This window comes from Urocampus carinirostris, unplaced genomic scaffold (assembly GCF_059441175.1).
Source record: "Urocampus carinirostris isolate Australia breed hairy pipefish unplaced genomic scaffold, RoL_Ucar_1.0 HiC_scaffold_42, whole genome shotgun sequence".
Lineage (NCBI taxonomy): Eukaryota > Metazoa > Chordata > Actinopteri > Syngnathiformes > Syngnathidae > Urocampus > Urocampus carinirostris.
The window spans coordinates 123,518-139,511 of record NW_028283149.1 but is presented as its reverse complement, the minus strand read 5'-3'; the positions used below and the strand labels follow the sequence as shown (position 1 = coordinate 139,511).

The 15,994-nt window shown below is 45.3% G+C and overlaps 1 protein-coding gene across 1 annotated transcript; it reads left to right on the top strand.

The window, feature by feature from the left end:
- Positions 1-2,610: 2,610 nt before the first annotated feature.
- LOC148345444 (uncharacterized) lies at positions 2,611-15,158 on the top strand. Its single transcript, XM_088325888.1, has 4 exons — positions 2,611-2,837; positions 4,369-4,468; positions 9,078-9,881; positions 13,219-15,158. The coding sequence occupies exons 1-4, from the start codon at positions 2,827-2,829 to the stop codon at positions 13,363-13,365; spliced, it is 1,062 nt and encodes a 353-aa protein (XP_088182014.1). The 5' UTR covers positions 2,611-2,826; the 3' UTR covers positions 13,366-15,158.
- Positions 15,159-15,994: the final 836 nt, after the last annotated feature.

Sequence of the window (15,994 nt, the reverse complement as noted above, 5' to 3'; positions counted from 1 at the left end):
TCGTCTCAATAAACTGGCTAGGAAAGCGAGCTCTGTTGTGGGCAAAGAGCTGGACAGCCTAACAACAGTAGCTGAGAGACAGGCACTGAAAAAGCTGAGGTCAATCATGGACAATCCATCGCATCCGCTTCACAGCATTATCTCCGGACAGAAGAGCAGTTTCAGTGACAGACTGCTGTCACTGTCTTGTACTACGGACAGACTGAAGAGATCTTTTCTTCCTCATGCCATAAGGCTCTTTAACTCCACCTGGCAGAGTAAAGGCCCACATTAAACCACACCACCTACATTGAATATTACCGAATCTTACTGCATTATGTATTCTGTGTAGCACTATTTAGTTACTCTATATAACATGCTAAAGTGGGCATTTGCACGTCACACTGGGTATTTGTATATTGTATTCTTTTGGCTTTATTATTGTATTGTTCTCAGCTCAGGGATGCTGCTGGAAATGTGAATTTCCCTTAGGGGATGAATAAAGTATCTATCTATCTATCTATCTATCTATCTTCAGCAACGGCAAGCAGACAACATGCGAGCACATTAATAATGAAACTTCGATAATAACAATGAACATAACTTTCCCACGTACCTGCATTCAGTAAATAAAACAATACAAAAGTCAGGGGTCTCTGTTCTCGACTGCAATTATCTTCAACGCTTACAAAAATCACTTCAGCAACGGCAAGCAGACAACATGCGAGCACATTAATAATGAAACTTCGATAATAACAATGAACATAACTTTCCCACGTACCTGCATTCAGTAAATAAAACAATACAAAAGTCAGGGGTCTCTGTTCTCGACTGCAATTATCTAAAACATTGAAGATACAAAAGAACGGGTCATCACTCAACAGGCCGCACCTCGTGGCGTGTTTGCATCAAAACATGTTGCATTTTCATTTCAAGCTGTATTAACTTCTTATTTAGTGCTTTTTTAATACACATCATTTAGAACAACTTATATATCTTCATATACAAAAATAATTTCGAAAGCAGCTCAAATGTCCAGCAAAATATGCATTTTTTTTTATCCAACTGATATTGGGCACAGCTTACCTTCAACGCTTACAAAAATCACTTAAGCTACGGCAAGCGCTGAAGCCCATAAAGTGCCAAACGAAAAAAACCAGTCGCAGACGCCCATGACTTAACAACTGAATGAGGTACCGGAATATTAACAGTAATACAACAAAAACACAGATTTTGTGAGAATTCAAAAAAACATTCAAAACAATCAAATTTCAACTCTGTTACACCAGCTGGCGCCACATGGGCGGGGCCAGTTGGGCGCCATCATTTTTTTCCCAGGTCCTCAACAAATGCTGGTCGCTTGTCCGATTTTTCACAAAAAGAAACGAGCATGCATTGTTAGGTGAATGAAGGCTATGTTTGGTTAATGGAGTCCGATAACTAATTTGAACAATTTGGTAAACGATACATTTTAATAGTTTATTTCCTAACAAGGTACACACAATTGTCTGGAAAATACGGTACTATGATTCTTAATTTTAAATCAAAACATCTTTGTTTTAAAATTTAGATATTCAGTCAGAGCTCAATATGGAAGCCATAATTCAGTTGTTAAAACGAAGATATCATCAATAAATTCTACATGTTTTTTAAATTTGAGCGCAGTATACTTTTTAGGATGATCTAAATTGATTTGATGCAACTGTGCAAAGTACGTTTTTATTTCAATGTTTTTTTTTTCAAATGACATGATTATAAAAAAGTAAACGGCTCCTAAAAGTAAAAACTAAAAATCATTTAAAATATTATAAAGGCTATTTAAAAATGACACCTTTTTTGAATGGAAATTTCGTTTGAATTTGAATTGAATTGTGGCACTCTTGGGCTGCCGTAGCTCAGGACTGAATTGAGCTAAGCCACCCACTTGTTAAAGGTACATTGTCCTATTTGACCACTAGATGGCACTGTATTGTAAAATGCGAACGAAACCATTGTCAAATGAGTACCCCGTAGTAGCATGGTGCCAGAGAATTAATTATTTTGTACCATTCGGAGGAACTGTCCCTTTAATGTCAACACGTTTGCATTTGATGGTTCAGTCATTGTATTGGCCCAAGCGTTGTATATGATATTTGCAGTACACTCATTTCTCCGCTGAGGCAAATAGCGACGCTGTAGGCAGCTTCCGTGTTTAAAAATACACAAAGAAGACGTACACTTTTATAATTGGTTGAAAGAGTGTTTCAGTATTTTGAAATCGGTGTTTCTGGTAAGCGCTTGTCCTCCATAAAGTCATTTGTATTTTTTATTTATTTGCCATCCTATAAAATAATTGGTGTCATTGTTGATGATTTTATTGGATCTTGATTTAGGTCGTAAATCGAACGAACACTTCAAAAGGAAATGTGTGCTGTTAAATGTCAAGTTCTGGGTTTCGGAACCGGACACACTTTGTTTCGTCTAAAATAGGGGTGTCGAACATACGGCCCACAAGGAGGTTTAATCGGGCCTACAGGATAATTCAAAAGTTGAAAAAAATGCTCCAACGATATGGAATTCACATTTGTAACAGGATGCAATTCACAGATTGTCCACTAGGGGGCAGAGTGATCAGTATCTACTACCTGAGGCGTGTTCAGGAGAGTGAGCGATTGCTATCGCGAGCTATCGCTAGCTTCTGAACGGCCAGTGATTATTGAGCGCTCGCGTGCCCGAGTAATCACGGGAGAAAGACCGCTTACTTTGATTTCCAACATGGCGTCGACAGTGCAGAAGATGGAGGATCTCACCCTGACGAGTGCTGTTGGCGATGTATCGTCTTACATTGCCTGGTAATGTTTGTGAACAATGCAAGACAGGTATGACCCTTCCACTGCGTTTAGGATAACCTTAACTGTGTCAATATGCGAACTGTCGCTCATATCAGCCAACTCGCTCAAAGCAAGCTGTAGAACGAAATCCATTGTACTGTCGTCGGCCATTTTGGATCAGTAAGGCAATCACAGTGAGCGATTACAAAACGTTCAGCAGTGCGCGGCAAGCGATTAACAAGCGACTACATGTCTGATTACTCTCCTGAACACGCCTCAGGGTACCCCAAATGAACAAGGCCGCCTGGCTGCTAGAATTTTGTGCATGTTTGGAGCAACCTACCTTTGTGAACAAATCTTCTCAGTAATGACTATTGTTAGGATTTAAACTACTAAAAATGTAGCATTTAACAAATTGTTCGAATTAGTTATCTGACTCCATTAACAAACTTTATTCTCCTAACAACGCATGCTCCTTTCTTTATGGAAAAATGAACAAGAATAGCCGACATTTTCACATGGGGGCAGATTTATTTTCTTAAAGTCTTTAAGTGAATTCCATCCAATTAGCCGAATTAGTCTTCGGTGAGCCTCCCTCTCACGATCTCTCGTCTCTCTTCTTCTGTCTTCCGTCTTTTCCACACGCTGGGGCATTGGCTCCTCCCCCATGGGGCGGGTCAGGTGCCAGCTTCACCACCTCCTCGCCAAAAGGCGCCGCCACGTCTAAAAAACTCACAACAAGAAAGCTTATCAGCCAAACAATGTCTCCTTTCCCGCGTCACAGGCGTCAGCCCTTGTCCCCGTTCTTGCTGTTTTTCTGTAAACATCATTCTTGTCTAGGCTACAATGACCTCGCCCCACAGCTCAGCCAATTAATATCTTTTGTCAAGTCATTTTTATTTGTGACGCCCTTAATCACAAAGAGTCTCAAAGGGCTGCACAGGTTATTGCACAGACTATTATTTCAGACTATGATGACACCATCCCCTGATCTGGAACCAACATGAGGGCAAGGAAAAACTCAAAAACCTCAAGTCATGTTTATTTGTGATGCCCTTAATCACAAAGAGTCTCAAAGGGCTGCACAGGTTATTGCACAGACTATTATTTCAGATTATTATGACAGCATCCCCTGATCTGAAACCAACATGAGGGCAAGGAAAAACTCAAAAACCTCAACATGAGGAAAATGAAGAAACCTTGAGAAGGGACCACACATCTGGTAATCCCCCTGTATTTGTATTTAAATGTAATTTGTATTTGATTGTAAAAAAATCCCTTATAGTCAAATAAATCAAATATAAAATCCTTAAAGGGAAAGGAAAACCTTAAAAACCTCATCATGATAAAAACGCATAAAATATAGCTAAACTTGAAAACAACTGAAGCGGACGGTGTGCCTCCAATTTTTTTTCATGAAAATAAGTCTGCCTCGTGTCAAAAAACACTGCTCTATACAAAGTCTAAGGACAATGTAGTGTGCCTTGAAACAAAACGCTGGTTAACTTGAAAGTAGCTCATATCATTTGAACAGATTTTGAATTCCAACTCGTCATTTTGTATGAAACGTTTCCTGCAGCATTGTTCCGCCACAAGTGAGGAGGAGGATGGACGAGAAACTTTTCCCGGAGATCACACTTCTCGATCTGCCCATCAGTCCATCCTTCCGTGCGATTGAGGTAAATGCAAACCCCAGCCAATGTTCCTCTGCGTGTGTGCGCAATTGCGCACTACCCAGAGCTTTTCCGCGCACAAGAAAATCTAGCCAGCTCACAAAAATCAGGGTTCCAAATTGCTCATTAAGAAGCCAATTCAGTCAAAGTGACAGTGCACGAAGGTCAAAATACACGGGTTCCCCTGACGCTGGGCGGCAGTAGCTCAGGAGGTAGAGCGCTCGTCTTGGGATCAAGGGATCCCAGTTCGAATCCCGGCTCGTCCGTGTTACATGTCGAGGTGTCCTTGGGTAAGACACTGAACCCCTAATACCTCCAATAAGCAGGTTAGCGCCTTACATGGCTGCAAGGCCGCTATTGGGAAATGTGGAACACATTGTAAAGCGCTTTAGGAAGTCATTGAGTTGAAAAGCGCTATAGAAATGCAGATCATTTCATTTCAAATACAGTATTTTGAAGTCAAGGTTGAAGTTGAGTAACATCAGTAGAGTTTTTTGAGAGCCGGCTTCTTCGGCTTGGCTCACTAAAAAGGACCGGCTCTTTCGGGTCCCAAACGGCTCTTCGGGTTGTTTTTGCTTCTTTATTCCCTACACGAGCAAATGGGATGTAAAATTCTGCACAAAATGACTTAAAGGAAGGGGGGAAATAGAACAAAATGGAAAAAAATACCAAAATGAAAAAGTAGTGAAAAGCTGAGAAAAAAAGAAACAAAATGAGGAGGAAAAAAAGAGCAGGAAAAAAAGCCAGAAGCAAATAAAGGGAAAAAAGGTAATAGAGAACAAAAAAGCAAGAAAAAAGTAACAGCTCGGAAAAAATAAACACAATGAGATTTATTTTAAAAAGGAATTTAAAAAAAAGAAAAAACAGGGAAAAAGAGGAAAAAGTTTGTGTTGCATTCAAATAATTTCCAATGATATCAAGTGAATCTTGTTGCCAACATTGTACTTCCACTAATAAAAGTAATTAAATACTGTTGTGTATCGTGCAACCGACTCAATAGTTAGTTAGTTATTGCTCCAGCGAAGGTCGGGGGGTCCCGTCCCTGTGCGTTGAGCCGACCAGATGAACCAGGTTTTTCCAATGCTGGCGGTCTTGTGCCAGCTGTTCTGCATCCTCTACGGCAACTCCGTGTTGTTGGAGGTCGCCCGCAACGACGTCGAGCCATCGAGTGCGGGGTTTCCCTCGTGGTCGTCTCCAGCCTGCGGCCTTTGGGTCAAACTGGAGAATGGCTCGTGTCGGATGGTCTGGTGGTAGACGAAGGACATGGCCAAACCAGCGGGTGCGGCGTTGTGCGACCAAGGAAGATGCTTGGGGCTGGCACGTGCGGGCTCTGAGCTCTTTATTGGAGACTCGCTGGGGCCACCTGATGTTCTCGATGGTTCTGAGAGCCCTGCTATCAAAACCATCGATTCTTGTGGCCAGGGTGTCGTTCAGGGGCCATGTTTCTGAGCCATAAAGCAGGATAGGGAGTACGGCGAGGTTGTAAATGCGGAGCTTCGTCTTGCGTGCGATGGTCTGGTGCCGCCAGAGTGGTTTCCAGAGAGACTGCAGAGCAGATGCTGCCAGGGCTCTTCTGCGGAGAATCTCTGGTTTTAGGTCCCCATTGTCTGTCACCATGGACCCCAGATATACAAAGCTCTTGACAGGCTCTACGATGTCGCTACCAATTTGGATGGGAGGTGGATCTGGTCCATCACCGACATACATGAACTTGGTTTTCGTCCAACTCACTTGCAGGCCAAGCCGCGCTGCCTCTTCGCTGTAAATGCCCAGAGCGTCTCTCAGCTGGCTGTAGGAAGTGCTGAGAATGATGGTGTCGTCAGCATACTCCAGGTCAGTCAGGTGGTAGTTGCCGAAAGACACTCCGGGGATGCGCTCACTAACCCTGAACATCAGATGGTCGATGATGCAATTAAAAAGGTCGGGAGCAGCCACACAGCCTTGGCGAACGCCGCTGGAGATAGCAAACCAGTCGGAGTCAATGCCGTTGATACGGACACAGCTCTCTGTGTTGCTGTAGAGCAGCTTGAACAGGGCTATGATCTTGGGTGGTGCTCTGAGAGCTTGGAGGATGTTCCACAGTGAAGAGTGGCAGACGGTGTCAAAGGCGGCCTTCAGATCAATGAATCCGATATATAGATGGCGATCTTTACGGAATTCACGGGTCTTTTCTATCAGCAAACGGACGGCAGAGATGTGGTCCGTTGTGGAGCGGTTGGGCATAAAGCCAGCCTGCTGGGGACGGCGGCAGCTTCTGATTGCTGGAAGGGCACGGCTGAGCAAGATCCTGGTAAAGACCTTGCCCGGGATGGAGAGTAAGGTTATGCCTCTGTGGTTTCCACAGACAAGCCTGTCGCCCTTGCATTTCCAGAAGGGCAAGATGACTCCTCTGGTCCAGTCGGTGGGCAGCTGCTCCGATTCCCACACCTGGTTGAATAGGCGGGTTAGCCACTCCACCATGCCATCACCGCCGGCCTTGAGCATCTCGCCGGTAATGGCACAGATGCCGGGGGCTTTCTTGGTGTTCAGCTTCTTCAGAGCAGCTCTCACTTCCTCGGGTGTTACGGGGTCTGTGCAGCAGGTGTCGTTAGGAGGTGCTGTGCTCGCAGCCCGTAGGAGGGTGGGATCAGCCGGGATGGTGCTGTGCTGCAAGAGGAGGCTAAAGTGCTCCTTCCAGCGCTCGAGGCAGTTGGCTTCTGTCATGATGAGGTTGCCGTCTGAGTCCTTTACCAGGGCTGTCTTTATGTGTGGGCCGCTACGGGCTTGGCGTAGTAGACTGAATACGCGGCTCATGTTGTTGTTGTTGGCCGCGGACTCAAGCTGTTGGGCTTCTGCCTGCCAAAACCTCTCCCTATCTTCAGCAATGGCCACATTGCGCAGGCGATTCAGTCTCCGATACTCTGTGAGGTCGCCTCGGAGTCGGGCCTCACGCCGCTGGTCTATGATGTTTAGTGTCCTCTCTGATATCCAGGGCTTTCTCGGGGAGGATCGCGGGCGTCCGAGGACATTGTGAGCAGACTGGAGGACACTTTCCTTGAAGGCCGCCCAGTCTGTCAGCTTGTCAGGAGCCAGGGTATCAAGAGAGCGGCGGATGGAGCAACTGAAGTCTCTGGCGATGTTGGGGTCGCTGAGTCGGGAGGAGTCGGGGCGAGGCAGAGTCTTGTGCTGGTTGGCTCGGAGCTTTAGCTTGAGCTGGGCCACCAGCAGACGATGGTCTGTGTTGCCAAGCTGTGCTCCTCTGAACACCCGGCAGTTGGTTACAAACGACTTCCAGCGTCGTGATATCAGGATGTGGTCCAATCCCTTCCTGGTTCTGCCATCTGGGCTGTACCACGTCCAGTGATGGATGCATTTCCGGGGAAACCAGGTGTCAGCAACACAAAGGTTGTTTTGGTGGCAGAGGAGGAGGAGGCGGTTGCCATTGTCGTTTGTTGTGCTGTCAACGAAGGTGGTGCCGACAGGTGAGCCGGGGGACCGATCAATGCTGGATAGAGTGGCGTTGGCATCAGTGAGGATGATGGTGACGTCGTGTGGTGGGGCTTGGTTGACAGCCTGGTGGAGTTGGTCAAAGAACGCGTCCTTCGCATCCTCATCAGCGACATCGGTGGGGGCGTAGGCGACGATCACTGTCATCTTGCCGTGATGGTGGAGGAATCGAGCAGACAGTAGTCTGTCACTTATTGGTGTCCAGCTGATGAGGGACCTCCGGAGGGCTTTTGGAATGGCAAGAGCCACACCGTAAAGGCCGGTCCGACTCTCGGGGCCACTCCAGATGTAGCAATGGTTGCCAGCTGTTGTTTCACCATTGCCTTGCCATCGTACTTCACAGAGCCCTGCCATGGTGATGTTATAGCGACAGAGCTCTCGGGACAGCAGGGTGGCAGCTCCGGGGCGAAGGAGTGTCTGGACATTCCAGGTGGCGACACGGGTCTTATGACGAAGATCGATCCGTACTCGTTGGTCGGGGGCAGGCTGGGGTCCGTTACCGTGTTGGTCAGTCCGGCTTCTTTCTCTGGTCAGTTTCGTAACAAAGTGTGTTTCTCCTGGGTGAGTTGTTAGCCCTCCGCAGGATAGTCGGTTGGTGGGGCTGCCACCTCACAGCGTACCGACACGCTGGGGTCTTTGTTTGTCTGGAACCTACCCCGGAGACCGGCCCGCCATGGGTGACCCTACCAGGAGCAAGCTCCCGACGGTATCGCTCTCCAGGGTCACTGGAACACGCAAGCCCCCTCGCCGCATCAAGGCCAGACCCATCCGAGGGGGGCCGACTCAATAAGAACCCCAAAATGTTAATATTATGCGACAAAAGATACCAGGAATAAAAGAAATGGAAATCTTGAGAAATAATTGTAAAAACAAATGACGTTTGTTGTCAATTCATTCAAAAGTGAAAAATAATTTTGCATTGCCGAAAACTCAGCAAAATGTAACACGATGTCAAGCTTTGGACATGTTTGATCATGATTTATTTGCCACACTTGGGATTGCTGTTGCTCACTATTGTTTCAAGCGTTGCTCACCGACTTTGTGTCAACGCTCAGACTCGGGGAAAATGACAGGGAACATTGACCAATGTTCCAACTTGAATGCATATTTTTCTCCTTTCTCATTGCAGACGGAGACCATACCGGACTTTACCGATGACTCTTTAGATTGTTCATCGCAGAACCTAATGAACTTCACGATGGACATAACGAATTCTGATCTGCTGGCACTTGACACCTGGGACACAAAAGGCACCGTTCAGTGTCGTCCCGAACGCATTGCGGAGTCCGAGAACCCGAATTCGGAGCCCGTTTTACCTGAATCTCTAGAGAGCGTCCCTCCAAAACCAGAAGAGAAGCCCATCTCCGATGATAAAAGTGTCTCCTTGTTGAGTGGACTTCCGGAACAAGATCCAGAGTCTAAAGCCAATCGCACCACAGACGTCCGGTCGGCAGAATCGAGCCTGGTCTCCCGTCACTGCAACACTTTTGACGCCGAACCGGCGCCAAACATCGCCGTCACTCTATCGGAGACCGGTTTGTCCGGGAGTCGGCACAACACCTTCGAGGCGAGTCCTCCTTGGCTATCGAGGACCTACGACCCGGCTGAAACGTTTATCTTTGACCCCACCGTGGAGCAAAGACCTTTTATCGCTTCCACACCCCTGCCCCGCTGCAAAACGGTGGATTTCTGTGCCAGGACAGACGGCAAATTGCCGGGACCTGAGGAACAGCCAAACCTCTGTTCCGAACCAGAAGCCCGGGTGACGGCTGTCGCGACATCGGACGTCTGCCCTTCAAAAACGCTTCCGTCTCAAGCGCCCGCAAAATCGCTCTTGCCTTTCTTGAAACGGTCGCATTTGACGTCGCTTCCCAGGCGCAGCGAGAAACCGTCTTCGGGTTCCAGCTCCACGCAACGGAAGACACTTGCACAGGTAATGAAAATTTGAGTTTCTCGCCGGCACGGGTGGAAGTGGAAAAGTTGACGTCTGGAAATTGCTGAAATCGGTGGTCGTGATTAGAATAGAATAGAATCTAACTTTATTGTCATTGTTACAACATGGGTTGAATATATTGTGACAACGAAATTGGACGTGGCACTCCAGGTCCACGTTTTACAGTGAGGATAAAGAGAACAAAGAAAACGTTTGTACTGTCCTTGTTGCATGCTTTGTTTTCCTCCGGAGGGGGGTGTATGAGGGGGTGAGGGACAGACAGAGATGTCTGGATCCAACTAGATGTTTGATCTTACTGTACGCACGGTCCAGTGTTTTTTCCCCCGGTTGCTCAGTCCACGTATTGAATGAATTTGGGAAGTACAGTCCTTAAGCATGCCCGATTAAAGTCGCCGGCGATGATAAAAGCTCCGTCGGGGTGTGCGAGCTGCTGTTTATTGATAGCAGCGGGCTGGGGATTTAGCGCTATGCTAACGTTAGCATCCGGTGGAACGTAAACGGCAACCACAATGACCACAGTTAGATCTCTCGGTAGATAGAAGGATCTACACGATACTGCCAGAAACTCTATATCGAGTGAGCAGTGTGTATCAATGATTCGGCTGTTATTGCAGCGCATAGTCCCCCACCCGTTTTTACCGGAGTCTCCGTCTCGGTCGTGCCGGTGAAGCGTGCGTCCTGCTGGTTGGACTGTGGCGTCGGGGAAGCCAAGGCTCCGTGATGACAAAAATATTGCAATTTCGGACAAAGCTGTTGGTAACGATCCGTTAAGGCTACAAACAATGTACCGTAATTTCCACACTATAATTCGCATTGGACTACAAGATGCACCCTCCCAATATTTCTTTTGTCACGTTTTTCGAGTCAATTCCCATTTTTTTGTGACGCCCTTCATCCGGAAATGTCTCAAAGGACCGCACGGGCCTCAATGACACCATCCCCTGTACTGAAACCGACACGCAGGCGAGGAAACTCTCAAAACCTCAACATGAGGAATGAAGAAACCTTGAGAAGTCTCAACCGTGACCCTTATAAAGTCGTCATAAACCTAAAAAGTATCAAGAAGTCCCGTCAGCTTGCTTAACTATACAGATCCATTCTAAGCTAAGATGTGCTAACAATTAAAACAAGAGTACATTCAAGTCATTGCAATATGTTTGCTACTCTCACACAATGTTTGAAAATGAAGCGATGTCAAATATTTCACTGTACTACCTCATATGCAGATCATTAGTTTTGGAGCGATCGTCGTTGGGCGTCGATCCAAAAAATACGCAGAGAGGAGATGTGGCAAAAAGGGAACGCGCTTTATTGCATTCGGGACACATTCAAAGTTCTAGATGTTCAACATTGGCTTTTCAGTGATCTCAAAGTTAAGATATCTCGTGAAGGTCGTCCGCCCCGGCTCCCTCAATCAGCTTGTGACCTCTTGCAACAACGTCATCCCACGACCTCCACCAGATGCCTACATACTGATCATGAGTTGTTATCCACATTCCACAACATTAGTATATAAAAAGAAGAAAATACTACTTAAAATAAAAAAAGAATGATGTGCTTTGTTTTAATTTTTTACAGCGCTATCTTCAACCGCTTTGTTTAACAAATTAAGTTTTTAAATGGAGTGTGCTACCTCATGAGCGGTCAATTGGTATATAAAAATCTACTGCCACCTACTGATCTGGATGACTATTTTTGCGGTCTAAGAAGCAGACCACTGACGTGTGGGAGAGCTATAAATTGGCTAACGGTCGAAAAAAAATTAGGCAAGGACTTGTTATGTTTTTAACCAGCTGCAGCGGGGAGAATAGCAGAGAAGACAAGCAACTGACTCGTCCACACTCACTCACTCTAGCCCCCCTCCCCCCGTCTGCCTCTGTGTTTTATTGAAAATGCAAGACACGGAAAAGTACTGGTATGTTGAGACAAAGACAAACGACCAACCCCATGGAAAAGCACTGACACCTTTAAACAAAGACTGGAAGTCTAAGAGAATGCCAATAGGAGCATCAACTGATTAGAAATACACACTTTGAGCAAATGCGGTTAAGCCTACTTTAACCTATTGCAGTTCCTTGTCTGAAGATGGCAAAAATACTGAATAATGGCCGGATTTTTTTGTAAAGATAAAATTGGGCAAATTCCAGCGGCACACTGGTTGAAAAACACTGGTCTAAGTGGTTGTGCTTCTTTTGTTTCCCTTTTAGCGACAATTAACCACTATAGGACACTCCTAAACTATGTTTCCCAAAGGTAAAACGGTTACCGTACGCAGTACGTTTCATTGTAGCGATGCGTTTCCAATTTTAGCCACTGTATTTGTCAGTGTGCGTATATAAGGCACCGTTTTAAATTTCCGGGAAATTTGGGGTTTTATAGTTACGCCTTATAGCCCGTAAAATGCGATACGAGCTAAAATCTCGTTCACTGCTAGCAAATTTAAACGGTGTAAACGGTGCGGCCGTTTTGGGGATCAACAATGACTTTTCGTCTTTTCGTTTCTGTTTTTTGGGTCTTTTTAGACGACAGCATTGTCCAGTGCAGCTAGTCTGCATCCGACAACATCGGGTAAGACGTTGAATTCTTGCGATTGATGCTTTGTTGCGCCGGTGTCATTTCCCCGTTTTCCGCGACACCAGCCACCAGGCCGAAGACGGGGGTGGAGAAGCCCCCGTTCGGTGGACCGAGATCAGGTCGGGCTTCCGTTGCAGGTAATAAAGGTAATGACTCAAGATTAAACTTGGTTTTATGGATGTCCTCTTTCATTTTTTTCTCCTTAGCGGCCACTGCTTCAGTCCACATTCCCCAGTCAAGGAAGCGTGACTTGAGCAGGGATGCAAAGTTGGAAGCAAAGAAGAGCAAGACTGGTAAAAATGGGAAATAGGACATCAATATGACGTTGTCATTTTTCTCAAACTTGGAAATGGGATTAGCTCATGTGCGGCCCCTTCTCGAGGTTTCTTCATTTCCTCAAGCTGAGGTTTTTGAGTTTTTCCTTGCCATCGTGTAGGTTTTAGATCAGGGGATGGTTGCAGTTGATAGTCTGTGGTGCACAGGCGGCCCGCGGGCCAGATCAGGCCCGCTATGGGATTGAATCCAGCCCGCGAGACAACACTCAGAGAAGCGCAAGAGAAAAACAAGCTGCAGGTTGCAGGTTGAAAAATGGCAACTTGATGTTGCCAAAGCCAGGTGCCTCGAACAAAGACACTCTACTTGTATTTCTCTCAATCTCTCTTTTTATGAGCTTATGATTGATGCCCACCTCATATTCTGTTTTGTCCTGTCTCTTTCCGACGCCTGCCTGGCTGATACGAAGGAGAAGGATGATTTGGGATGGGTCAGCGGACCGGCGTCTGACCTGCAGCATGTCAACCCCTGCATTTACCGGCTGGCAGAGACGGGAGGCAGCGTCGTGGCCGTCATAGACTTTCTGGACTGGTTTGCAGGCTGGGGGCGTCGTTGATGTCATGCACTTTCCGGACATTTTCATTATCTTACCTTATGTTTACTATTATGTGTACAGTAATGCTAATTGTAATTCACCCTGGTCAATCCTGGAAGGGGGATTACCACATGTGAGGTCCTTTCTCAAGGTTTCTCTTTTCTCCTCACACTGAGGTTTTTGAGTTGTTCCTTGCCCGCATGCTGGTTTAAGATCAGGTCATTGTGTCATTTTGTAACTGTAATCCTGTGCAGTCCTTTGAGACATTTTTGTGATTAAGGGCTATATAAATTGACTTGACTTGACTTGACAATTTGACTTCACCCCTTTTCTCCCACGCTCTGTCTCTTTCACTCTCTGTGTCTCTCTTTTTCTCTTCCTTTGTTGCTCTTTGTCTCTTTCTCTTTGTGTCTTTTAACCTTATTCTGCTCTAACTTCCTTTTTTTCCTTTTCTCTGTTTTCTCTTTCTCCATTCCTACCCTTCTTTTCTCTCCTTCTGTCTTTCTATTTCTCTTTGGATTTCTTCCTCTCCCTTTCTTTTCCCCCTTTCACGACTTTTTATCTCTCTCTCTCTTTCTTTTTCCTGCCCTCTCTCCTTTTCCCTCCCTCTTTCTCTTATTTCTTTGTCTCTCTTTTTCTTTCTCTTGAATCTCCTCGTCCGGCCCCCGACAGAATGTTTGTTCTATCGTGTGGCCCCCGAGTTCAAATGAGTTTGACAACCCTGCTGTAGTGTGTATAGGCTTTTGAGACTACTTGTCGCAAATGAATGTGACTTCGAATCTCAATATTGTTGACCGTATCCTTCCGTGTGACACAGGTGAAAAAAGAAATTTTCCCTACTTTGCTCCCCGACTAGGCTTCTATTAAAAATGGTGCGTCGCTTAGAGGAGTTAGGCAGAATTTCTTACTCTCCGCCACCATCTACTGGCTTGAAGTCACGATTGCACCCTCATTCATGATGTGCGTGCTTTTCTTTGAATCGCTCGAAAAAAAAACATTTTGGGGGTGGTTGGTGTTTGGACGAGGAGCAGGCCAATTCTTACTTTCACCACTTTCATGCTACACGAGCGAATGTAAAGGAAAAAACAAACCGGCGGGAAGAGCTTGCAGTCACTCACCAGCTCTCCCCTGAGCCCCCTGTCTTGGAACCTAATATGTTCGTACAGCTGCTTGAAATCCTTAAATGCTTGAAATTGAATGTTGTGTTTTCTAGGGTTACAGTGCTTGAATTTGGGTGAAGTGCTTGTAAATGTGCGAATAGGTTGCCATGTTGTTTAACAAATCTGACATTCTGACTTCCGTGACACCAGTTTATTTGAGCGCGTCTAAGAAATGCAAACGCATCATGAGGTGACTGGGCCTTCAATGATGACGCAAGCCAGGAGATGGCAGCATAGAGCAACAAAGTTCTAAATTCTGTACAGCTCCTTTAATTTCAAGAAGAATCGGCTTCCTTGGCTATCACCACCAACCTTAAGTACATTTTTAGTTCCGGTGTGATTAATAATAGTAATGATAATGACAATTGATCTTTTATTCTTCATAACTATATAGTAATGTATTATTCTTTTAGAATGGTACCGGAGAAGTGGCCAAATTGGCTTTGAAACTCCTTTAAAAGTGCTTGAATTTGGCCTTGCATCAAATTGATGAGCCCTTTAAACAGTGTTTTTGAATGGATCAAACTATAAGGGACCCATTTCCATCTCACAAGTTTGTATTATGTTCCATGTTACCTTCAGGTGCCGCAGATAATGGCGTGGCCAAGCTTGGAGGCCTCAAGCCACAAGTGAATCTCCGTCAAGTGGAAAAAGGCTCAGGTAAGTCAGACGAGTGCTTGGTTCTGACTTCTAAAGGCAGTTGTGTGTTGGTACTGTAAGGTTTTAACATGTATTAGCCTGAAATCTGACTCCGAAGACACTTCACGTGTCTTGTCTAAACCCTTCCAGTTGGTGTATAAAATAGTATGTAACTTCAGTACTGAAAAGACAAATGTAGTGAATGAAAATAAATGTGTAATAAGTACATTAATGTGTCACATCTAAGTCAGTAAGGTCATATTTAAAGCCCCAATGTGTAATATTCGACCACTAGATGGCACTGTGTTGTCTTGTAGAAGCAAGGGCCATTGATGCGCGGGGGGATACCGGACATGCATGGCGCCAGAATTTTTTTGACCTATAATTGTTTTCCTGAAAATGAACATGGGTATGATGGTTCACATATTTTGTCTAGTGTTCAACTTTTTTTTTTTTTTTAAACTGGATGGAAGTTGGAGACACACTGTGCCTTTAAACACTAAAGGCTGGGAATATGTCAAGTAGATAATCTTCAGGAAATTTATATCAATCCCTTTTTTTGCAGCTTGCACTAAATGCGCATCAATGGAACAACAGCTTCAACATCAAGTCGCAGAAATCCAGAGACTGAAAGAAGGTACGTCCGTCTTTGCGATCCATTTCAAAAGTGAAGAAAAACGCATCGGTGTATTTTATACATCTTGTTCCAGAGATCCACCGGCTGAAAGAAAAAATACTGCAAAAACAATTGGACTGATTTCCCTGTAAATGTTCTGTAGTTTGTAAAAGAAATAAAAATGTATTCATTTCGGTGATCGCCTATTTGAATATATTACCCAAATCTCTGAAGA